Genomic DNA, 26,561 nt, shown 5'->3' with positions numbered 1-26,561 from the left:
TGGAATGAAAGCTTCCAGACATATGTGCCCTGCCATTTGTCAGAAACTCACCCCAGTGTTCAACCACCATTGCCAACATGAAAATCTTAGGTCAAACCAAAACCTTAAATGTTGCATCTTGAGTCCACTATTAAATAGTACATTTTTCTGGAGACAGAGAGTGAGTTTGGGTGGCTAGCACACTTTTTAAGTTTTATTTAAATTCCGGTTAACATACAGCATGATATTAGATTCAGGTGTATAATACAGTGATTCAACAATTCCACGCAATGTCCAGTGCTCATCACAACAAGTGCACTCCTTAATTCCCATCACCTGTTTAACACAATCCCTCCACTTACCTTCCCTCTGGTAACCATCAGTTTGTTCTCTATAGTTAAGAGTCTATTCTTAGTGTACCTCTTTCTTTCTTTTTTTTTCTTTGTTTCGTTTCTTGAATTCCACGAGTGAAATCATAAGGTATTTATCTTTCTGTGACTTCTTTCACTTAGCATAGTACTCTCTGGTTCCGACCATGTCGTTGCAAATGGAAAGATTTCATTCTCTTTTATGGGTGAGTAATATTCCATTGTATACATACTACTTCTTTGTCCATTCATCAGTCGATGGACACTTAGGTTTTTCCATAATTTGGCTATTGTAGATAATGCTATAAACTGGATGGCTAGCACATTAAGGCTTACAATTATTTTGTTAACTCTTTATTACTAATAAAGTAATAAATTCATTCAAGATAGCAGACTAAGCCCATATTTCAGCTTTCCTCTCCTACCCAAATTCTGAGAAATGATTTTTTTTCCAAAAATCTGTAATATCTCTGGAAAACAAAACAGGAATGGTATTGGTGGATCAGAAATTAACAGTTCCTAAAATTCCAAAGGCAGACATGACCAGACTGAATGAGGAACAAACAGAACATGGCTGCTGTAAAAAAAGGAACAGCATTATATCTCTATAAAGAGTGTATCCCAGAAATAAAAGATATAATAATAATAATAACACTATTCTCATTAAAAATATGAAAAAAGGAGTCAAGAATAAGACAATATGGCTCTATATCCCTGCTACTGGGAGAAAAAAAAAAGGAGAAATAAAAGATATAAGACTAGGAATGAATGGAAATAAATGATCTGCCTGTCAAACCCAAAAGAATCAACTGACAAACTGTTAAAACCAAGAAGACACTTTAATATGTAATCAAATACAGTAACATAAAAACTATAGCTTTTTTCAGTATCAGCAACCAGTCAGAATTATCCAATTTGGTATATTTTATTTATTTTTCTATTTAAAAAAAATTATAGATACACTTGAAACTCTTTGTGAAACTTTTCCCCATTTCATTCAACTCTGTCCACCTCAAGAGATAACCACTATCTTGCATTTGGAGTTTTCCTTCCCATGCATGCTTTTTACATTTTCCTTAAATATGTATTATTGAAATTATTTCAAAAGGTAAAGTATATATTATTTTGCACATTGAAAACTTGTATGCAAATGGTATTAGATTATATATGTCATTCTGCAACTTGCTTTCCCTCATATATCTCTAGACTCATCGATGTTGGTATTTACATGTTTATGGCTTTCTTTCTCATTATCTGAAATCAGTATGAATGTACACTTTTCTAAATATGTTTTTTCTCTCATTTCCAGAAATATATAAGGAAGCTGAAATGCACCTTAAAAAACAAATGGGTTGGGGTGCCTGAGTGGCTTAGTCATTGAGTGTCTGACTGGTTTTCAGCTCAGGTCATAACCTCACGGTTTGTGGGTTCATGCCATTAGCACAGAGTTTGCTGGGTATTCTCTCTCCCTTTCTGTCTGCCCCTCCCCCACTCACATACTCTCTCTCTCTCTCTCTCTTTCAAAATAAATAAATACATATGTTAATGCAATGGACTGAATGTGCCCCTTGGCCAAATTCATATGTTGAAATCCTAGCCCCCTGTGTGATGGTATTAGGAGGTAGGGCCTTCAGGACATAATTAGGGTAGAGCTTTCATGAATAGGATTAGTGCCTTTATACAAGGAACCCCAGAGATCTCTCTCTCCTACTCTCTGCCATGTGAGGACACAAAAAGATGACAACCATTTATGACCTAGAAGAGGGCCCTCTCTAGACCTGATCTTGGACATCCAGCTTCCAGAACTGTGGGAAATAAGTTTCTGCTGTCTATGAGACTTTATTATGACAACTCAAAATGACTAAGGCAATTAAATACACATGTCACAGTGAAAGTACAAAGCAGCTGGGAGAAAACTGGAAAAAACCTCAATATCCAAACCGAGAATCATACCCCTAGACCAATGAGCCAGCTGCTCAATAACCTCAATATCCATCAAGAGGAAGAAAGTTAAATAAATTATGCTACATCCACAGTATGGAAAATGAGTTTAATGATTTAAAAATAATTTAGTAGTTCTATATAGACTGACATGGAAAGATTTTCAGGATATAAAAGAAAATATAAAACAATATGATCCATTTCATATTAAAATCTTTAATTGTGTATTTTTAATCACATATATGTAAATGTATTTTAGAAAAACAGAAAACTAGGGGTGCCTGGGTGGTTCAGTTGGTTAAGCACCCAACTTCAGCTCAGGACATGATCTTGTGGTTTGTGGGCCCACATTGGGCTCTGTGCTTGCAGCTGGGAGCCTGAAGCCTGCTTCAAATTCTGTGCCCCGTCTCTCTCTGCCCCTCCCCCACTTGTGCTCTGTCTCTCTCAAAAATAAAATAAAAACATTTTAGGGGCGCCTGGGTGGTGCAGTCGGTTAAGCGTCCGACTTCAGCCAGGTCACGATCTCGCGGTCCGTGAGTTCGAGCCCCGCGTCGGGCTCTGGGCTGATGGCTCAGAGCCTGGAGCCTGTTTCCGATTCTGTGTCTCCCTCTCTCTCTGCCCCTCCCCCGTTCATGCTCTGTCTCTCTCTGTCCCAAAAATAAATAAACGTTGAAAAAAAAAATTTTTTTTTAAAAAATAAAATAAAAACATTTTTAAAAATTTTAAAAAAAGAACAGAAAACTAATACCATTGAATACCTTTGAGTAAGTTAATGGTTTTGAGGGAGATACAGGGAGGTTTTTTGCTTTTTACTGTCTATTGTTAGAATTTTTAAATTGATAATATATTCTTATATTGTATTTTTTTTAGTAGATGAATTGAATATACATAGATAGACAAATGCTAGACCAAAAAAAAGTGGTCAGTAAGAATGGACAAAGGACCGGAGCACCTGGGTGGCTCAGTCAGTTAAGTGTCTGACTCTTGGTTTCAGTTCAGGTCATGATTTCATTATTTTGTGAGTTCGAGCCCCATGTTGGGCTCTTGTGTTGGCAGCATGGAGCCTGCTTGAGATTCTCTCTCTCCCTCTCTCTCTCTCTCTCTCTCTCTCTCTCTGCTCCTACCCTGCTCACATTGCCTCCATCTCTCTCAAAATAAATAAACTTAAAAAAAAAAGAATGGACAAAGGACCAACTCCCAGATCATACAATCCATTAAGAGTTGACTATATTATAAGCATTTTAAATGTTTTTAATTGGCATCCTTATGGCCTAAGACCATAACTGAAGTGTCCTTTTTGTTTTATATTTTTCTTTATATTTGTTTAATTAAAAAACATAAAAGCAAGACAAAGAGTTGTAATGAACATACTCACTGACAGATCTCAAGGTTTTCAAGCGGAGAATACAACCACGAAAATTCAAACGCAGCACGTTTAGACGCCACCTTTGCAAAGTAGACACTATATATTTATCTGTGATGATGTTTTTTACTGTGGAAAAATCAATCTAAAAAGGATAAACAAAAGACGTTAAGAAGTGAGAAAGATCTTTTGCATGTAAAAATTTTTAATATTTTTAAAGCACCAAGCAACATTTCTTCACCACATCTCTCATTTTTTCATTTCTTTGTTTTCATGGTCATTCTGGAGTTTAATTACAAACACATTTTTTTTTGTTCATGGTCATTCCCAGGTTTAATTGCAAACAGATTCCAAATGTCCAGTCCAGGTCAACAGCTGGGAGGACAAGAGTCTCACATCTACCCCACAACAGAGTTGATTGTCTTGGAGTGACCTGGATAGCCCCCCATCACCCCAGGTGAGCCCCAAGGCTGCTTCAGTGTCAATGAACTCATCCTGGGTTCATTATTAATGTATGCCTGCTTCTTTATTCATGAGCACAGACTATGTGTTAAGTTCTTGACTATGGAAAAGACAATTCAGAGTGAGAGATTTATAGTGGCCTTTTCATAACTCATAATTTGGAGGAGGGAGGTCTGGAGAGAAGGAAAGAGGACTGACTGTACCTGGCTGATTGCATGTAAAATTGAAGAGCACAGAGATTTATGTGAGTGCTGAGTGACGAGGGCTGGTTGACAATAACATTGATATCATAGTATTAATAATGTCTTTCAGCTACAAGATTAAGTTTATGAACTTCCAATTTCTCACTGCCTTCTGAACACAGCTATTCTTTGTGCTAAAATGTTTGTTTTAGCTGTGCCACATTTGAGCACTCCAAAATGAAGGCAAAACGAATAGAAGATGAAGGCAAACGTAGAATTGTGGAAAGAGAAATGTGCTGAACATAAGGCCTTCCTACCCAGGCTTTGTTCTTCACTGACATGTGCTCAGATTTTCTCTGACTTAACCTATTGAGAGGTGCTAGCTTTTTCTGCCAGGCTTCTGCAGGATTTGTCCTGATCTTAATGTCATATATATTCTTTCTCTTTCCAATCATTTGGATTCTTTTTTTTTTTTCCTAATTCTTTACAGGTTTTCCAAAGAAAAAAGTAACATCCCCAATCTGTCACATAAGAAAGAGATTTATTACTTTAAACCATTGATTCTCAAAGTATGGTCCTGGGACCAACAGCATCAGCATCACCCTTGAACTTGGAAATACTAATTCTCAAGCTCCACCCAGACCTACTGAGTTAGAGACTCTGGGTTGGCAACCAGCAATCTGTTTTAACAATCCCTTCAGATAATTCTGATGCATTCTGAAGTTTGAGCATCACTGCCTTAAACTAAAAATAAACCTAAGGCAGGAATATTAAATTTGGTAGCTAAGATGGATTAGCCGAGACAGAAGCACATTTTCTTCTTGCCATTGTTGCACAAGGTGAGAGTGGAAGCCAAGTGAAGCCAAGAATGGAATGTTAAGAGGCTGACTTGATTTATGAGTGGTACCTGTCAGCCCCTCTTAGTTTCTTCATTTAAGGTTTAGAATTTATGTGGAATGGTTCCAGCCACCTATTCATAGGTCTGTCTGAGCATATGATGTTATAAGTCCTCTGATCACTAGCAGTTAAGGAGGGGTGGTAAAGTCATCTACTAACTGGACATTAGGTGACAGGGAAGATGTTGCCACCATAACACTAGTTGACAGCATAAATTATTACAGAGATTAAAGTATCATCCAAGGAAAAGAAAGAAGTCAGCAGGGGCAATTTATGCTTATTTTTTGTTGTTGGCTGAGACCCCTCCCCAGTGTCTCATTGGAATAAGAAACACAAGCATGTTCTAGGTTACAAGAATGTATAAAAATAGTACAATGACAAGGATAGTATAGAGGTACCTGCCTAGAAGTCTATATTAGAAAACGCCTGAGTGTATATGTGTCTGTGTGCATGCAAACACACGAAGAATATCAAACAAGTTTTGTTTACATGTCGTATATTTTAGCCCTATTTCTTGTTAGTTTTTTTTCCCCTTCACTCTATATTTTGTGCTATTTTGTTATGTTTTTTAAACCAATAATAGGGGCTGATATTTATTGAGTGCTGCCTACATGCCAGGCTTTATAGGAAGCACTTCACTTACATTTCCTCAACTTATCTCTGCAGCATCCTGAGTGAGGCAATGTTAAGTCTAATGCAGATCTAACGGAGCTTTGTTTCAATTTAAAAATAATATTTGATTTATATCTACCATTCAACTTAGAAAATACTTATAGTCTATCTCTTAAAATAACATTATTATCTTTCTGTCTTTTCCTTTGGCCTTGTGCCTGGGCAAAAGAGAAACAAATGCACCTACTGTTTGTGGCCCCGTGGGAGGAGCAGGGGAAAAAGTAGTCCCTAGTACAGTTGGCTTTTATGGGGATCGGTTCTCCTTTAAGAACTAGGATCAAGTCATAGTTCAGGTAGTGTCTACTTACACCATTCCACAACGAGCTTGCTTGTGTCATCAACATCCAGGAGTGACAAACGTGACTACATATTATTTTATCTTTTAAGCTGAGGTAGAAGAAAATCTAAACACAAAGAAGAGAAATACACAATTTTGAAAACTGTGTGAATTTGGATATAACTCTTCCACTTACCTTTTGTTGCTGTTGTTAATCATGATAATATAATCCATATTGTAGTAGCAGGGGTTTAAGTGCTGGAATTTTATCTGATGAGAGGAATTTTATCTAAAGCACTGGAACTTATCTGATGATGCCTTTGATATAATGTGATCTTTACAATTGATAGTCACAGAAGGATAGGGAAGAAGATATGCAGATTTATTTTCTGGATGACAGTGGCTTTCTGCTACAAAATGAGTGATTTTTCTAAATAGATGGTACATAGAAGATGGTACATAGAAGACATTCAATGATTGCTTGCTGAACTCAACTGGATTCTTTTTAAAGTTAAAGAATTCCTAGGAAGGGCACCCGAGTGGATCCAGGGTGGCTCAGTCGGTTAAGCGGCAGACTTTGGCTCAGGTCATGACCTCATGGTTAGTGAGTTTGAGACCCACGCTGGGCTCTGCGCTGACAGCTCAGAGCCTGGAGCCTGCTTCAGATTCTGTGTCTCCCTCTCTCTCTCTCTCTCTGCCCCTCCCCTGTTCATGCTCTGTCTCTCCCTCTCTCAAAAATAAATTTTAGGGGCGCCTGGGTGGCGCAGTCGGTTAAGCGTCCGACTTCAGCCAGGTCACGATCTCACGGTCCGTGAGTTCGAGCCCCGCGTCGGGCTCTGGGCTGATGGCTCGGAGCCTGGAGCCTGTTTCCGATTCTATGTCTCCCTCTCTCTCTGCCCCTCCCCTGTTCATGCTCTGTCTCTCTCTGTCCCAAAAATAAATAAACGTTGAAAAAAAAATTAAAAAAAAAAAAATAAATAAATTTTAAAAAACATTAAAAAAAAAAAAGAATCCTAGGAAAGATCAATAAACCCATCTTGCCTTCTATTTCCGAAAAACAGTAGACTAGAAAATCTGCAAGTCCTCTTGACACAAAATATAAGTAAATGATAAAACAAACCTTTTAAAAAATATTTCTTTAAATATTTTTTTAAATGCCAGCTTCATTGAGCTATAACTGACATAAAATTCAAGATATTTTAAGTACACATTGTGGTGATTTGAGGTACATATACATAGTGAAAGGATCCCTCCCGCAGACAGTTAATTAACATATCCATCACCTCACATATTTATCTTTTTTCTTTTTGATGATAACATTTAAGTTTTGCTCTCTTAGCAAATTTCAATTATACAACACAGTGTTATCAATTAAAATCACCATGTTTTATGTCAGATCCTCAGACCTTATACATCTTATAGCTGAAAGTTATAGCCTCTGACAACCACTTTTCTACTCTCTAAAACAAACATTTTTTTTTTTTTTAACATACCTGGGTTTTTAAGAAAGTAAGGAAAATATCCAGGCCCAAAGTCTTGTAAACCCAGACTCATAAGAAGGTGTTCAGTATAGTTGCTCTACATAAGGGAACAGTGGAGATGGTTGCTGCTTTGCATAATAAATAGATTCAGATTTTACTGGTCATGCAGGGACAGAAAAAGTTACCAAGCTTGTACAAAGCTGGGAGTCCTGAGTCAGAGAGATTAAGAGGAACAGAGTCAGAAAAGAGGAAAAAGAAAGAGAGAAATCCAGCATTATTAAACAGACAGGATTAAACAACAACAACAACAACAACTACCTATTTGGTGAGGAAAAAACTAAGGTACCTAGCCTGGGATTAAAAAAAAAAAAAAAACACAGAGAATTTAAAACCAAATACTAGATATCATATGGATTGGAATTTTATTATTTGTGGGGTCCAGTTTAAGTTTATTACCTTTGTAATTGGATTTGATACATTAACATGCAAAGAGACGCCAACTTGGTGGTAACTCTGGGATATTTGGCAGAAATAAATACCATTTCTATGAAGAGACACATCTTCAAACCATGCCTTTTAGGATTCCTACAGATTAATCCCCCCCAAAGATGAGCTTTCAATAAAAATTACAAAACGTATGAGGGAAAAAAAATGGAGTTTGCCTGCAATAGACCCTTCACAAAAGAACTTCCAAAGGACAATGGAATCAGAAGAAAGGAGTGAGATGGAAATAGTAATGATGGGCAAAGAAACTAAGTATGAAAATAAAACCATTAACCTTAAAAAGCATGTAATGGTCATGACTAATGTGGGATACAAAAACAAGGTGGAATAAAAACACTAGATAGTACTAATATTCTAAGATTGAAGAGAGAGTAACCAGAGTTTAAGTGTTTTAAATTGTAGTGATTATGAGGAAGAAAGTATGGGTCATAATTTACTTTAGGCTTTATTAAGGTAAATTCACATGTTAAAAATATTTCAGAGAAACCACTGATATAGTAGAAATAGAATGCATATCTTTTAAAGTATGAAAATGGGAAAAAGGGGATAGATTTTTTAAATTCAAAAAAAAAAGGCAGGAAAGGAGAAAAGAAGCATATAAAAAAGAGTATAATAGTATAGTAGTAGAAGAGAAATATTAATCCAGTTATATCTAGAAACAATAAATTTTTAAAAATCCATTAGTTAGAAAACAAATATTATTCCTAATGATATTTTTGCTTAAATGTTTTCCCTCTGATACTACCAGAGCTATAAACTTTCATCATTTTGTGTTCATCTTGTTCAGAGTTGTATTTTAGATAGATTTTTTAATATTAGATAATATTTATTCCCATTGTAATGAGAAAACTGAGGGTGAAAGACTGTAAGAACCCCTCTATATGACATGTAGACTGATGTGACAGAGCAGGAATTCAGGTCCATTTTTTTTAATTAATTTGTTTTTTTTGATTGAAGTATAGTTGACACACAATGATACATTAGTTTCAGGTGTTCAATGGCAATTTGACAACTCTATACATTATGCTGTGCTCACCACAAGTGTAGCTACCATCTGTCACCATGTACGCTATTACAATACCATTGACTATATTTTCTATTCTGTACCTTTCATTCCTGTCACTTACTCATTCCGTAACTGGAAGCCGATACTTCCCACTCCCCTTCATCCATTTTGCCCATTCTTCCATGCCCTCCCCTCTGTCAACCATCAGTGTTCTGTATTTATGAGCAAGTTTCTGCCTTTTGTTTGTTTTGTTGTTTAGATTCTACATTTAAGTGAAATTATATGGTATTTGTCTTTCTCTGTATTACTTCTTTCTCTTAGCATAATACCCTCTAGGTCAATCTACGTTGTCCCACATGGCAAGATCTCATTCTTTTTTATGGCCAAATAATATTCCATTGTTTATATATACCACATCTTCTTTATCCCTTCATCTATCAGTAACATGGAGATTGCTTCCATATCTTGGTTATTGTAAATAATACTGCAGTAAGCATAGGGGTTCATATATATTTTTGAATTAGTTTTTTTGTTGGTAAATACCCAGTAGTGAAATTACTAGATCATTTGGTATTTCTATTTTTAATTTTTGAGGAGCCTCCATACTGTTTTCCACAGTGGCTGCATCAATTTACATTCCTACCAATAGTGTGTTCCTTTTCCTTCACATCTTTACCAACATTTGTTATTTCTTGTCTTTTTGATTTTAGCAATTCTGACTGGTATAGATGATATATCATTGCAGTTTTGTATTTCCCTTATGATTAGTGATGTGGAGCATCTTTGCATGTGTCTCTTGGCCATCTGGATGTCTCCTTTGGAAAAAATATTTGTTCAGGTCCTTTGCCCATTTTTAAATTGGATTATTCTTTTTTGTCGTTGTATTTGGATACTAACCTATTATTGGATATATCATTTGCAAATATCTTCTCCCATTCAGTAAATTGCCTTGTCATATTATTGATGGTTTCCTTTGCTGTGCAAAAGCTTTTTTATTTTAGTGTAGTCCCAGTAGTTTATTTTTGCTTTTATTTCTCTTGGCTGAGGAGAACTACCCATAATATGTTGCTAGGACTGATGTCCAAGAAATGACTGCTATGTTTTCTTCTAGAAGATTTATGGTTTCAGGTATCATATCTAGGCCTTTAATCCATTTTGAATTTATTTTTGTGTATGCTTTAAGAAAGTAATCCAGTTTCATTATTTTGCATGTGGCTGGCCAGTTTTCCCAGAGCCATTTATTCAAGAAACTGTGTTCTCCCTATAGTATTTTCTGCTTCCTTTGTTGTAGATTAATTGGCTGTATAAGCACGGATTTATTTCTGGGCTTTCTTTTGTGTTCTATTGATATAGGTGTCTGTTTTAGTGACAGTACCATACTGTTTTGATTATTATAGATCTGTCATATATCTTAAAATCTGGAGTTGTGGTACTTCCAGCTTTATTCTTCTTTCTCAAGATTGCCTTGGCTATTTAGGGTCTTTGGTAGTCCTATACAAATTTAAGGTTATTTGTTTTAGTTTTGTGAAAAGTATTATTGATATTTTCATAGAGATTGAATTGAATCTGTAGATTGCTTTGAGTAGTGTGGACACTTTAACAATATTAATCTTTCTATTCTATGAGCATGGTATTTGTTTCCATTTGTTTGTGTCATCTTTAATTTCTTTCATCAGTGTTTTATAGCTTTTGGAGTACAGGTCTTTCACCTCTTTGGTTAAGTTTATTCCTAGGTAATATATTCTCTTTGGTGCAATGGTAAATGGAATTGTTTGCTTAATTTTTTTTCTGCTACTTTGTTATCAGTACATAGAAATACAACAGGTTTCTGTGTATTAATTTTGTACCCTGCAACTTATTCATTTATTACTTCTAACAGTTTCTTGGTGGAGTCTTTAGGGTTTTCTATGTATAGTATCATGTCATCTGCAAATAGTGACAGCTTAACTTCTTCCTTACCAATTTGGATGGCTTTTATTTCTTTTTCTTGTCTGATTGCTATGACTATGACCTCCAGTACTATGTTGAATAAAAGTGGTAAGAGTGGATATCTTTGTCTTTTTCCTAATTTTAGAGGAAAAGCTCTGTTTTTCACCATTGAGTATGATGTTAGCTATGAGTTTGTTATATATGGCCTTTGTTATGTGAGGTAGTTTCCCTCTAAACCCACTTTGTTGACTTTTTATCATGAACAGGTGTTGAATTTTGTCAAATGCTTTTTCTACATCTATTCAGATGATCATATGATTTTTTCTTTCATTTTGTTGATATGGTATACACATTCATTGATATCAAATATTAAACCATCCTTATTTATTCCCCAGAATAAATCCTATTTGATTGTGTTGAATATCCTTTTAGTGTGTTGTTGAATTTGGTTTGCTAATATATTGAGGGGGTTTCTTTTTTTTTTTTTTTTTTTTTGGATCTATGTTCTTCAAGAATATTGGCCTGTAGTTTTCTTTTCTCTTTTTTTCCTTTGATTTTATATCAGAGTAATGCTGGCTTTGTGGAATGTATTGAAAGCTTTCCTTCACCTTTATTTTTGGAATAGTTTGAGAATAGATATTATCTCTTCTTTAAATGTTTGGTAGGATTCACATAGGAAGACATCTAGTCCTGGACTTGTGTTTGTTGGGAGTTTCTTTGTTACCAGATTCAATTTTGTTACCAGTAATTGGTCTGTTCAAATTCTCTATTTCTTCCTGATTTAGTTTTAGAAGATTGTGTATTTCCAGAAATTTACCCATTTCTTCTAAGCTGTCTAATTTGTTGGCATGTAATTTTTTTTTTGTAGTAATCTCTTAAACCTTTGTATTTCTGTGTTGTCAGCTACTACTTTTCCTCTTTAATTTCTGATTTTATTTATTTCAGTTCTCTCTTTTTTTTCTTGATGAGTCTGGCTAACAGTTTATCAATTTTGTTTATCTTTTGAAAGAATGAGCTCTTGGTTTCATTCATCTTTTCTATTGTTTTTTAGTCTCTGTTTTATTTATTTCTGTTCTGATCTTTATTATTTCCTTCCTTCCACTAACTTTGTGGTTTGTTCTTTTTCTAGTTTCTTTAGATATAAAGTTCGATTGTATATTTGAGATTTTTCTTGTATATCTATACATTTCCCTCTTGGAACTGCTTTCTCCACATCCAGAAGATTTTGGACCATTGTGTTTTCATTTTAATTTGTTTCCATGTGTTTTTTTAATTTCTTCTTTGATTTCTTTATTGACCTATTGATTGTTTAATAGCATGTTGTTTATTCCCATGTATTTATGTATTTTCCAATTTTTTTTCTTGTAAATGATTTCTAGTTTCATACTTTTGTGTTGGAAAATATGCATGGTATGATTTCAATCTTCTTAAATTTACTAAGACTTATTTTGTGGCCTAAGACATGATCTATCCTGGAGAATGTTCTATGTGCACTTGAAAACAATGTGTATTCTGCTGTTTTTGACAGAATGTACTGCAGATATCTGTTAAGTTCATCTAGTCTAATGTGTCATTCAAAAGCACTATTTTAGTATTGATTTTCTCCCTGGATGATTTATCCATTGATATAAGTGGTGTGTTAAAGTCCCCTATTATTATTGTGTTACCATCAATTTCCTCCTTTATGTCAGTTAATATTTACTTTATGTATTTAGGTGCTTTAATGTTGGGTACATAGATATTTACAATTGTTATATCCTCTTGTTGGATTGATTTATTTCAGGAGGATTTTTAAAGCTTGTCTGACAAAGAGAGTCACTATACCATAAATGAAGGAAATAATTCAAACTATGCACTAAAGATTTATAACAATTCTAAATGTGTAAGCCTCCGATAACATAGCCACCAAGATACAAGGAGAAATTGACAAATCCACAGTCATGATAAAAAGTTATATGAAAGATCTCAATTACTGATAAATCAATGTGAGGAAATAAATCTTCCCTGAATTTCTCAATGCTTCTATAAAAACCTTTAACCTCTGGAGGCACAGAAATCTGTATGATATAAAGGTAATGTTTTGCCTTCACTTCCTCTATGTTTTTCTTTCCATTATCATTTCCATTACCATTACCATTACCATGGGGATTAGATCTATAACCATTTGTCCACTTTTCTAGTTTATTTCTCTGATCCAAAAGGTAGTAGCTCTTCTCTTGTTTCCCCAAGAAGGTCAAATGATTATCGTTTGGCCTCCTCCTTTAGATCAAGCTTCCAAGATGCCAGGAAGATCCCTAGTAATTTACATATAAAGGAGATATGTGTCCCAGGCAGGACCTTGAAGGTATCTCTAGGTCATAAAAGCTAGAGACACTGGGGCTTATCTAGCCCTTGGAGAGACATATTTATAAGAGGTCCTGTCTCCCTGTTTTACTTACAAGGACCTATGTGATTATACCGAACCCACCCAGATACTCAAGGATAACTCACCATTTCCAGTCTTAACCACATCCACAAAGACTCTTTTTGCCATAAAGATAACATATTCACAGATTCTGAGGATTAGGACATGGATATCTTTGTGGGCTATTATTCTGCCTACCACACTATGTAAGGAAACATAAACACTGAATTTAAGAGAGCAGTTACTTCTGAGCAAGGGAAGACAATGCAGTGAGGCTTTAATTGTATTTGTTAAACTTTATTTCTTAAACTGTATAGTGATTACACAAGTGCTCATTATATTTCTTTGCATACCTAAAATATTTTAATAACCTCATTTTTGAATAAAATACATGGAATAATTTCACTAAATTCTTTCACGGTGAAAGACTAGTGCACTGAACACTACAAAACATTACTAAAAGAAATTAAAGAAGACCTAACTAAATAGAAAGACATCCCATATTCATAGACTAGAAGACATAATACAAATAACATATAACAACAAATGGAATTAAATCAGAATTTGAAGTCTGCCCATGAACAAATAAATACCAAAGTATTTTATGAGAGTATTCTATCAAATATCCAAGGAATATGTAATGCTTACTAAAGAATATTAAGATATCATACAACCCAAAGTGATCTGTAGATTCAATGCAACCCTATGAAAACGCCAATCGTTCTTTTTTTCAGAAATGGAAAAACCAATATTCAGATTCATATGGAATTGCTAAGGGCCCCAAATAGCTAAACAGTTTTCAAAAAGAAAAATAACGTCGGAGGACCCACACTTCACAATTTTAAAACTTACCACAAAACTACAATAATCAAAATAGCATGGTACTGGAATAAGGATAGACACAAAGACAAATGTAATCAAATTGAGGATCCAGAAGTAAACCTATACATCTATGGCCAATTGATTTTGACAAGGATGCCAAGATCATTCAATGGGGCAAGGACAGTCTCTTCAACAAATGATGCTGGGACAAGTGGATATACAAATACAAAACAATGAATTTAGATACGTATCTCATACCATATGTTAAGTAAACTCAAAATGGATCTACAACCTCAATATAAGAGCTAAAAACTATAAAACTCTTAGAAGAAAACATAGGGGTAAATCTTTATAACCTTGGGTTTGGCAAAGGATTCTTAGATATGACACAAAAAACTGGGGCGCCTGGGTGACTCAGTCGGTTAAGCATCCAACACTTGGTTTCAGCTCAGAGTTCCATCTCACAGTTTGTGAGTTTGAGCCCCCATGGAGCTCCGTGCTGACAGTGTGGAGCCTGCTTAGGATTCTCTCTCTCCCTCTCTCTCTGCCCCTCCCCTGCTCATGTTTTTTCTCTCTCAAAACAAATAAACTTAAAAAAAAATTTTTTTAAAGATACCACACCAAAAGTGTGATCAATGTAGGAAAAAATAAATTATATTTCATCAAAATTTAATACCTTTGTGCATCAAAGGACTTTATCAAGAAAGCAAAAACTTTACCTTTTGTCTGTATGTACCACAAAGGAAAAAATATGCCATCAATTAAGTCAGTTATTGAAATGGTCAGGAAGCATTGGAAAGGTACTATGGTAGATCTGATGGCCTGAAAACTATACTTACACAATTTTATACATGTACTACACTTGTACTGTTTTTTAAGAGAGAAGAAGCATCATGACAGGGCCTATGCCCAGAGGTAAAAGCAACCTAGAAAAGAGAGGTAGCTGCACAGAATGGCAGTAGAAGCAGAGGACCAAATTTCTGAGAGTATAAGAGATGTGAGAACAGATGACTTGTGCAAGAGTTGTATAAGAACAACTTCAAAGAGGGACGAGGATGGGAAGTAAAGCCCGAAGGACAGTAAACTGTATAGAACTCATGAATACATGAGGTCAATAAAGGGAGCAACTCTAAGTACCCCCAAGATGCAGGCAGTGGACACAAGAGCACAGCTGCTCAAAGTGTGGACTGAGACTTTATTCACTGGGCCTTTATTCCTGAGTCACCACCACTCCTTGGAAGGTTACTGTCTTAGTTTCCTCAGGCTGCTGTAACAAATTAGCACAAACTGGGTGGCTTAAAAAAACAGAAATGTATTCTGTCATAGTTCTGGAGGCTGGAAGTGTGAAATCAGTGTCAGCAGAGCCATGCTCCCTTTGGAGTCTCAAGGGGAGGATCTTTCCTTGCCTCTCCCTAGCTTCTGGTGGTTACCAGCATTCTTTGGCTTATAGTTACATCACTCCAATCTTTGCCTCTGTCATCACGTGGGCTTCCCTCTTATGTGAATCTGTGTTTCTGAATCTCCTTCTCCTTTCTCTTTTTTTTAAAAAAAAATTTTTTTAACGTTTATTTATTTTTGAGACAGAGAGAGACAGAGCATGAACAGGGGAGGGGCAGAGAGAGAGGGAGACACAGAATCTGAAACAGGCTCCAGGCTCTGAGCTGTCAGCACAGAGCCCGACATGGGGCTCGAACTCACGGACCGTGAGATCACGACCTGAGCCAAAGTCAGATGCTTAACTGACTGAGCCACCCAGGTGCCCCTCCTTCTCCTTTCTCTTATGAAGATGTCAGTCATTAGATTTAGGACCCATTCTAATCCAGTGTGACCTCATCATAGCTAATTACATCCAATTCCAAATAAGATTATATTCTGAGTTTCTGGTTGGACATGAATTTTGAGGGGATGCTACTCAACCCAGTACAGTTACCTAACTCCTCTGAATCTGTTTCTTCATCTGCAAAATGAAGTTCTTTGTTGAGGTAGTCTCTCAAGTTCTATTCAATACTGAAAATTTTGTGTTACTTTTATGATTTGTGGCCATAGTCAAAACTAGCCTCCTAATTGTATTGTCACTGTGTAATCTTTAACGTCACATTTAAAAGGTTTATTTTTTCCCATCATGTGATTAAATTATTTTCAGCTATGAATTTTAACAGTTTATTATATATAATCAAAAGAAAGTCTGCACCTAATTGGATTGTACCCATCATCTATCTGCAAATCCTTGCATAAGTGGAGACGCACTTTCATCTGAAAGGCATACCTACATTCTCATATTATAGAGAAGAAAGGAGCTATTTGAAGAAGACCACATAATTCCTTTCCAAAATGTAGGGAGTCATTAATTTATTCACAAGTGCATTTAATACTCATTCTTGAGCACCTACTCTATGATAATCGTACTCACTAATTCCATGGAACTTTTCCCAGAAATATTTATAAGGCAGGTGTTCCACATCTCAGTGAGGAATAATCTTTTGCAAAGAATTTAAGTGCAATTACCATGAACCTATACTTTCTCCTAAGGAGTCATGTCATTGTTACATAATATATATTGAGAGTTTAAAAACCTTCATATGTATTTGCACTTGGAAAAACTAGAACCTAATTCCATAGGGAGCGCGGGCTGTCGCCAACATGGAAACCTGGGAAGAACATCAGGGCAAGTGCGTGTGGATTCCTAATTCAATTCCATACATAATTACATGGTTATTCTATGCAAGACATTCTAACCAAAAAAAAAAAAAAAAAAAAAAAAAAACGGTAATAGGTGATACAAAAGAAAAGGGGACCTTTAAAGAAAACTGTATACCACTGAAACTGCACATAATTATGAAGTATGAGGCTACTCAATCACCCTATTCAATATGTATCAGTTTCCACTGTTTCCACAGTTGCCATTGTGCCAGGGGGAATTTGGATCTTTAGGAGAAGAAAGAACATCTAGTAGACTGGGAACAAATAGTGAAGTGAGCAAGAGGAATGAAAGCCCACATCACAAGAGAAATGGAGGCATGTAGTAAAGAGGATAAAAAAGGAGAGAAGAACTTTCACCCCTAATAGGGAGAGAACAAAACAAAAATAATTCACAAATGCAAGGAACCCCCTGCTGCCCCTAAGGGGTTGAAACAGGTCCTGATAGTATCTGATCCCAGCTAAGGAATATAAAGGCAGCTACAAGAAGAGTCATCCTAAAACAGTGTGGAGGTTCCTCAAAAAATTAAAAATAGACCTACCCTATGACCCAGCAATAGCACTGCTAGGAATTTACCCAAGGGATACAGGAGTACTGATGCATAGGGGCACTTGTACCCCAATGTTTATAGCAGCACTCTCAACATAGCCAAATTATGGAAAGAGCCTAAATGTCCATCAACTGATGAATGGATAAAGAAATTGTGGTTTATATACACAATGGAGTACTACGTGGCAATGAGAAAGAATGAAATATGGCCCTTTGTAGCAACGTGGATGGAACTGGAGAGTGTGATGCTAAGTGAAATAAGCCATACAGAGAAAGACAGATACCATATGGTTTCACTCTTATGTGGATCCTGAGAAACTTAACAGAAACCCATGGGGGAGGGGGAGGGGAAAAAAAAGGTTAGAGAGGGAGGGAGCCAAAACATAAGAGACTCTTAAAAACTGAGAACAAACTGAGGGTTGATGGGGGGTGGGAGGGAGGGGAGGGTGGGTGGTGGGTGTTGAGGAGGGCACCTTTTGGGATGAGCACTGGGTGTTGTATGGAAACCAACTTGACAATAAACTTCATATATTGAAAAAAAAAAAAAAAGAGTCATCCTGGAGTCTGAGACTTTTCACACTTCCTGCCCACTTCTCACTCCTCCTGACTCATATGGGAATCGCTGACCCCCTTGGAAGAGACCAGGGATGGCTCTTGGGGTGGGGTGACCATGACATGTTGACCACACACTGAAGCACCAAGAGCACATTTTCATTTTGACCTCAAATGATAGAACTAGGATCCCTGGAAGGAAATCAACAGCAGTTTTCAGCTTTATGTAAGCAAAGACCTCTAGGCTAGTCCCTGGCTTGCACAAAGACTCCATGACTTTAAGATTTTGTCATTCTCTGCTCTCCAAAACAAGCAAGTTCCAAAGGAAAAGAATTTACAGTGTTTGTTGTGAACACTAAATATATTCTATAAGCCCCTGGTGTTAGAGTGATTGGTATCAGCACATGTGTTCCACACAAGAGCAGGGGGAAGGATTAAGGGAGAGCTAAAATGGAGAGGACTGACTAGGAAGGGTGCCAGTTCACAGACTATGATAGAACATGGGGTGTATTACTGAGGGGACACAGACTTGGGGTGGAGAAACCTGTTGGAAGAGATGAACTTCCTTCTAGCACAAAAATTCCAAGATTTTGTAATTCATTTCCTCTAAGACAAGCCAGCCAGCTCTCAAAAAAAAAAAAAGAAAGAAAGAAAGAGAAAAGAAAGGAAGAAGAAAAAGAAAGAAAGAAAAAGAAAAGAAAGAAAGAAAAAGAAAGAAAGACAGAAAAACAGAAAGAAAGAAAGAAAGAAAGAAAAAGAAAAGAAAGACAGAAAGAAGACAGACAGAAAAAAAGAAAGAAAGAAAGAAAGAAAGAAAGAAAGAGACAGAAAGAAGAAAGACAAAGAAAGAAAGAAAGAAAAAGAAAAGAAAAAGAAAGAAAGAAAGAAAGAAAGAAAGAAAGAAAGAAAGAAAGAAAGAAAGAAAGAAAGAACTTTGTGAGGACTAAATCTGTTCCCCAGTAAGACCAATACATAGTACGTATTTGTTAGATTGCCTGGATGGTAATGCATTTCATGTGGGAGTCTTGCTGTAAGAATAGTGGAAACCAAACAAAAAATAAATCCAGACACTTTTGGCACAGGAGGAAAAAAAGTTACAGTATAAATCTTCTAAATTTGACACAGTTTGTACATCACATAATTATTTGACAGTGTGCACCATCAAATAACAGCAATATCTTCTTAGCAACTGGATAGCACTTAGTTTACAAAATGCTTTTACGCACATACTAGCCACATCATTCTGCAAGGACTCTGTTAGTGAGTTGTGTAACTGAGAGACCATGCCTTAAAGTTGGAGAAATGGAAAAGATCCTTTCTTCTTGGTGGAAAATAACATATAATAAAAAATAAAAGTTCAGTTTTGGTCCACTAAACGTAATGCGTGCCAAAGCCTATATCACAACCTTCAGGTAGGTCTGGTCTTCTGGCTAGGAACAAAAAAGAATGATGGAAGAGTAGGAGAACATGGGTCCCTTCCTCTTTCTAAAGCCATAAGTAGGGCTAACAAAGTAGGCATCTACATGGAACGTGGGTAATAGCCTCTCCTAGAGGAGGCATTCCACTTAGGAGGGCTCTCCAGTGCTGATGTCCATCCATACTCCATTGAAAGAGGCAGGCATCCAAGTGAGGCAGGACAGAGGGGTTTGGGCTGGGCAGGGCAGAAGGGGCATGATGTGGAATGTGGGAACCCCAAGAGTAGAATGTGAGAAGACCAGTTTGGCACTGGGGTTGGAACCCAAGTGCATGGGAAAGTGGTCTAGTCAATGAGTGGTGACCCCAGGGGAGATAAAGCAGGTGGTCACACTAGGCGGCGGAGGTTGAATTTGGTAGTATAAGAAGCTCATCTGCTCATGAGATAAGGGGGTGGCCTGTGTGGAATGTCAAAAATTAAAAGCACTTAAGGGGGTTATTTGCATGGGAAAGGAGGCCATGCTAATGGGAGGTTAGTATATACGGGGAGGAGATAAATATATCAAATAAGTAAAAATATTAGCAAACTGGGAGCTAGGTTCTCACTCTAGGACAAGGATGTTACAAGTAGGGAAAGGAAGAAAACTATAATTTTGTGATGTTATATTGGAACTGGGATATCAGTAGGAAATTGTGGGTTTCAATGTATACAACTTGATAGATAGATGAGGCCAAGAGTGGGAAAACCCTCCCTCGAAGCTCATGGAGATTGAATTCTTGAACCAAACAAGGTTCTGTTTGCAAGAAAGAGGGGAGGGATTGACTTAATTAAGTAGCCAACATCCTGCCAGTCACTGCCCAATAGATCATCAGAGTAGAGAGAAAACACTTTGGGCTCCAGGATGCTTTCACCAATACTTTGACTTCCTGGGTGTTACCCACTAACCTGTAGTAACCTATGGTGACCCTCTAGACTAAGAGTCAGCAAACTTTTTCTGAAAAGAACCAAACAGTAAATATTTTAGACTTTGTGGATCTCGGGGCAAGGTTATAAACTCTCTGAGCAACTGTTCACCAAAAGTTAATGGTGGGTTTTTTTGTTGTTTTTTTATTTGTTTGGGGTTTTTTGAGTTTTGTTTTTTTTTTTTTTTTTACATTTTATATTTGAAAATATAAAACACTGTTCTTAGTTCAAGGTCAATACAAAAACAGCCTCCCCTCAGGCCATTGCCAACCCTGCTGTGGACCACACCCATCCCCAGAATGCCTGTGGTGGGCCCAGCTTGGTGGCTTTCCAGATTCTTATTCAGCTAGATCTATGGCACCTGCAAGAATCCTTGGGGCAAGCCAAACTCTTAACCTTACTCACTTCTTGTCATCCCTGTCCTGAGGGCACCCTGTGTCCTAAAACACTCATTTCATCTGAACAAATAGAGCCACATTTAGGGACAAAAAATGAAAACCCCCAAAAGATCTTTTTGGCAACACTGCATTTGCATCAAAAGGGCCAGTTTTCACAATTCCCAGAGATTAAAAGTAGAGTTCTGGGGGTACCTGGGTGCCTCAGTCGATCAAATGTCCAGCTCTTGATATTGGCTCAGGTCATGAACTCTCGGTTTGTGAGTTTGAGCCCTGCATCGGGCTCCACGCTGGCAGTGCAGAGCCTGCTTGGGATTCTGTCTCTCCCTCTCTCTGTCCTTCCCCCACTCGCTCTCTCTCTGTCTCTCTCAAAAATAAATAAACACTAAAAAAAAAAGTAGAGTTCTGTTAGAATGCAAATGTATGTAAACATTCACTAGTAATTTAGGTCACTGTAGGCATTTTGGACATAAGTGTTTTTAAATGTCAGAGTAAGCCTCTTGGGTCCATTCCAGCATTGACTGTATACCAGTGGGAGGGTTTGGTATTGGTTTGGTACTGCTTTAGTCATGTTTAGTATTGGTAGGCCTATTCACAAACATTATAGCTTGTATCAACTCTATCCGCATTATACAAATCAGGAAGATCGGAGAGATTAAATTACATGCCGTAGATTACACAGTGTCTCAGTCAGCTTGGGCTGCTGCAACAAAATACCATAGACTGGGTGACTTAAACAACAGATATTTATTTGTTACAGTTCTGAAGACTAGGAAGTCCAAGATCAAGGTACTGACAGGTTCTTAGTAAGGGCTCTCTTCCTGGCTCTCCACAGCTGCCTTCTTTCTGTGTCCTCACATGGCTGATAACAGGAAGCTCTGGTGTCTCTTCCTCTTCTTCCAAGGGCAGTAATTCCACTATGGGGACCCAACCCTCATGACTTCATCTAAACCTAATTACCTCCCCAAGGCCCCAATTCCTAAAACTATCTCATTGAGAGCTAATGCGTCAACATATTTTTTAAAAAAATTTTTAAGTTTATTTATTTTGAGAGCAAGAAAGTGCACATGTGTGGGGGAGGGGCAGAGAGGGAGAGAGACAGAATCCCAAGTAGGCCCCTCGCTGCCAGCGCAGAGCCGGACATGGGGCTCGAACTCACAAACCACAAGATCATAACCTGAGCAGAGATCAAGAGTCGGATGCTTAACTGACTGAGCCAAGCAGGTGTCCCCGTGCTTCAACATATTAATTTGGTAGGGGTACAAACATTGAGCCCATAACACACAGTTATCCAGAGCTGGAATTCATACTCTGGTTTTCTATATACAGGATTCATTTCCCTACACAATTTCTATAATTCACACCATTCTAGAATAGCAGATTGTTGCTGCCTAACTGCCATCCGGCCAAGAATAGAATGAATTTATTTATTGGTAAAACACCTTTCAGCATAAAATTCAATCTTCACCATATAAACTGTATTTTGAACATTTTCCCAAAGGCGCATAATTATTGGACATTTTCCAATCATAAACTACTTGACAGTATGTAATGATGATTTTCTTAATTTTGCTGACAAATTCTCCTAAGAGATACTCATGTCAAAATTCTGCAAACACCCATCTGTTTGAAGGCAAAATTTGTTCAAAAGTAAACCTCAGTTGTATAATGAAGTCATTCACTTCACCCAAAATAAAACTGAAACTTTGACCAGTACAAGGTCAAGTTTTTTGTTCCTTGTTTAAACTAACCATTCCTTTTTGTACAACATCTAATGTCAAAAAAATATAACAACACTTTCACTTCTAAATACTTAGAGGAAAATTTAACCACATCCCATTAGAAATAGAACTCCCAAGAGTAAAACACTTAACAATCAAACAATCTGCTTCCATGGCTAAATTGCATGTTCTGTTTAACTTACTCTTTAAAATTTTTAAATAATAATACAACACCTGAACTATTCTTAGCAACTATCTTGTTCTGCTTACCCAAAGCAGGACATTTTATAAAAGGTTTTTTTTTGGGGGGGGGGGGGGTTTCTAAAGTTTATTTATTTATTTTGAGAGAGAGAAAGAGGGAAAGGAAGGAAGGGGCAGAAAGAGAGGGAGAGAGAGAATCCTATGCAGGCTCCATGCTGTCAGCACAGAGCCTGACACGGGGACTCAAACGCACAAACTGTAAGATCAAAATCAGGAGTCGGCTGCTAACCAACTGAGCCACCCAGGTGCCCCACAAAGTTATTTTTTTAATTCAGTATTTATGATGCATAAATGGTAGATATTCTAAAAATTCTTTTCATGTATATAGATCTTAAGAGAAAAATACTAAATTAATATCTAAGTTTTTCACTCTGTATTTTTCTTCTTTGTTCCCCCAATTTAAACTTATTGTCAAAAAAGATATATGATCTCTAGAAGATGGTATTCTAAAAACAATTCTACTGTGTTTCCCAAATGCCATTACAAGTCAGAATACTATTTTGGATTAATTAATAAGTTCCATTTAGGTCTGAGCCATGGTGGTTATAGTCCAGCATACAAGCATTGGATCCCAGGGACATATAAACCAATTGTTTCTATAAATGTTCCTTAAATTATTAAAAAATACTTTGTAGGGAAAAAATGATTGCACAGCCAAATAAGTGTGGGAAAATCTGATCAAAATGAAATAAAACATTATGAAGCATTTAAGCATCTAAAGAAAGAAAGAAATTTACAGCAAGCATATATCCATTAAATCAATTTCACAAGTATTACCCTTTTAGAAACTAGTCAGAAACTTTTCTTTAGGACCTTCTTTTATCCTCAGGAAGACAATGACATTAACCATTTACTGTGGACCTTGTTATGTTTTTTGTTTGTTTTGGCTTTTTTAATGAAAACTCTTTATCTCCCAGCTTCCAAGATGCCAATTACCCATACTAGTCCCTCCCCTCTCCCTGACTGCTGGTTCTCTGCTCCCTCCATTTGTCCCTATATTAGTCTAGAGAAAAAGAACCAATAGGAGATATATCAATTCAGATATATTGATATATTTTTATGACAGATGGTTCAATTTAAGATTTTTCAGCATTACAATGGTCAAAAGCCATACGCATTCAGTAGAAACTATACTCAAATTTTGAATTTGGGCTTTTTCCCCAGGCCAGCAGTATGCAGTATGATCCTGGATGCAAGCCAACAACTCCTAGTCAGCCATATAATCACAAGGGTAAACAACTAATACACTTATTCTGTACCCATACAACTATTCTGTTTTTCACTTTCAATACAGAATTCAATACGTTGCATGATATATTTAAAACTTTATTACAAAATGGGGCCTTGTGGGGGCACCTGGGTGGCTCAGTCTGCTAACCATCTCACTCTTGATCTCAGCTCAGGTCATAGTCTCACAGTTCATGAGATTGAGCCCCACATCTGGCTCTGTGCTGACAAAGCGGAACCTGCTTGAGATTCTCTCTGTCCCTCTCTCTCTGCCCCTCCCCTGCTTGTTCTCACTTTCTCTCTCTCAAAATAAATAAATTAATTAACCAAAATAAACTAAAATAGGCTTTGTTTTGGATGGTTTTGACCAATCCCATTACATGTCCAGTATTATCCTGGTTTAAAGAGGGAGGCACTTAACTCCACACCATTTTTCAGTTCTACCTGGATTTAATTATAAGATGCCCAATTAAATTTGAATTTTCTATAAACAATGAATACATTTTTAGTGTAAGTATATGCCACATAGGACAAACTTATACTAAAAAAAGAAAAGAGAACTTTATCTGAAATTCAAATTTAACTAAGCCCCTTGTATTTTTATTTGCTAATTCTGGAAACCCTCACCTGAACTGGGGTTCTTCATTGCTTGCACTGGCTCCCCCTCTCCTTTAGCCCTGCATACAGACCCTCAGTGCCTGCCTGACCACTTGTTCCTGATCACCAGCCCATCACTAGTGTCACCACATGCCGACAACTTCTATACCCTCGTCACTGTGTTCTGCCCACCTACAGGAATCTCACCAGGTTGGAACCCTTCCATGCTCACCACCTGGGCTGACTGTGGCCCTTTGGTCAAATCCCCTGAAGACTATTTCTTACACTAAGCAACTATGAAACAGTTTGCCCCTCACTCCACCCAGGAATTACACCACCTTGGCTCCTGATGGAGTTTCCCACCAGCATACAAACCACTCCCACCTTCCATATAATACAAGGTCTCATGGGAAGGAGGAAAATGTAGATAAACTGACAAAAAGCAGACCTACAGAGGCATGTCACAACTCAGAGCAGCAGAATGAGCCCAAGAAAGGGGTGTAGATAGGATTTGTGTTCAACATTTTTTTGAATGTGGATAAAGCTGTAAATATCATGTTTATCAAATCAGTAAATTCCACAAGACTGGACGACATAGCTAACTCGCTGACTTTTGGAATCAGAACCAAAATCAACAAGATCAACTTGAACAAGAATAACAGGAACTGCTGTGTCTAGATTGAGAATAGCAGTGACATAAGGTTGAATTGCTGGCCAGCAGTTCAGATAAAGAAGACCTCAGCATTTTGGTTCAACACAAGTTCAAGGATGGATATTATGTAGTAGAGGGAAAAAAATAAGCCATAGATTCAAACAAACCTTTTTTCAGTTCCTGATTTCACTACTGAATTCCTGCAACCCAAGTGTCTCTCTCCTCATTGTAAAACAGGTGCAATACCAAACTCACTAAATTGAGAGGACTGACAAGATAACATACATTAAGCGTGTCATAGCACTTGGAAGATAATCTGTTGAAATATTAATTTTTGTTTTGCCAGAAGAAATGGGAAGGCAGGTGTGTGTGCTAATATTTGAGCCCTTTAATGGCATTTACACGGCAGGGCCAAAAACAGAAGTTGCCAACCACCAGAAGCCAAAGAAGCCCCACAAGACACCTAGCCTCAGAGGAATTGGATTTAATCAGTGAAAAGAATTGCCAGTTGAGTATGTTCCTGAGACTTAGAGGAAGAATTGGGGCACATAGCAGACACTTGTGCTACATTCTCATGCAGATGCTCTTAAGAGGTGACAGGGCCACTAGAAGGCCACCACAACTGACCACTAAGAAACCTGCACTGAGCACCGCGGTAAAGATCACTGTGCCCAGACTTGGCTCAGAAACTTTGCAGCCTCCTGCCTTTAAGGGACCGAGTTAGTTCAGGCAGGAAGCACAAGTATGGTGGCCAGTGTGGGCTCAAGTCTAGTACTCTTCTTGGGCACATGGGCTATGAGAGACCTCTAAGATTCTTGTGCAACTAAGGAGCAGGGGCCAGGTGGGTGGGGGGGAGTGGTTAGGGTTAAGTTTCATGATTGAGATTGATTTTACTGGCTGCCAAATGAGTGAGGACAGGTAGCAAATTGACCTGATGTAGGAGAATAAATAAATATGATGTTTATTTTCATCCAAAGATGAGAGAGTATGATATGAAAAAGTGGGACCAAAGATGCACCACAGACACGTCCACTTCGAGGAAGGTAATACTTGCACTGGATGCTGTGCAAATTGAGTCACATTTTCAATATTTTTTCCAACTCTAGGCACTATTAAGTGATTGGAGGAGGAAGTCATTGCACAGGAAAAGCAGGCAGGTGTCAAGATTAGGTAGTGGCAATAGAAGATAAATTAGAGAATTCAGGGGAAACCAAATAGATAAGTCATATTGTGGGGAAATGAGAA

The 26,561-nt window shown here is 37.2% G+C and overlaps 1 protein-coding gene across 1 annotated transcript in view; it reads right to left on the bottom strand.

Annotated features, from left to right (window-relative positions):
- FBXL13 (F-box and leucine rich repeat protein 13) overlaps positions 1–26,561 on the bottom strand; it is a 213,495-nt gene that overhangs the window by 121,999 nt on the left and 64,935 nt on the right. Inside the window, exons 8-9 of the mRNA XM_047095227.1 lie at positions 6,173–6,268; positions 3,664–3,796 (exon numbers count right to left, since the gene is read on the bottom strand). Coding sequence (XP_046951183.1) covers positions 3,664–3,796; positions 6,173–6,268 — 229 coding nt within the window. The remainder of the gene's footprint in view (positions 1–3,663; positions 3,797–6,172; positions 6,269–26,561) is intronic.

This window comes from Lynx rufus, unplaced genomic scaffold, assembly GCF_022079265.1.
Source record: "Lynx rufus isolate CCGP_SWC_20201006 ecotype Redwood Valley unplaced genomic scaffold, mLynRuf1.p SCAF_4, whole genome shotgun sequence".
In the NCBI taxonomy this organism is placed as follows: domain Eukaryota; kingdom Metazoa; phylum Chordata; class Mammalia; order Carnivora; family Felidae; genus Lynx; species Lynx rufus.
This window is presented reverse-complemented; position numbering and strand designations above follow the sequence as displayed.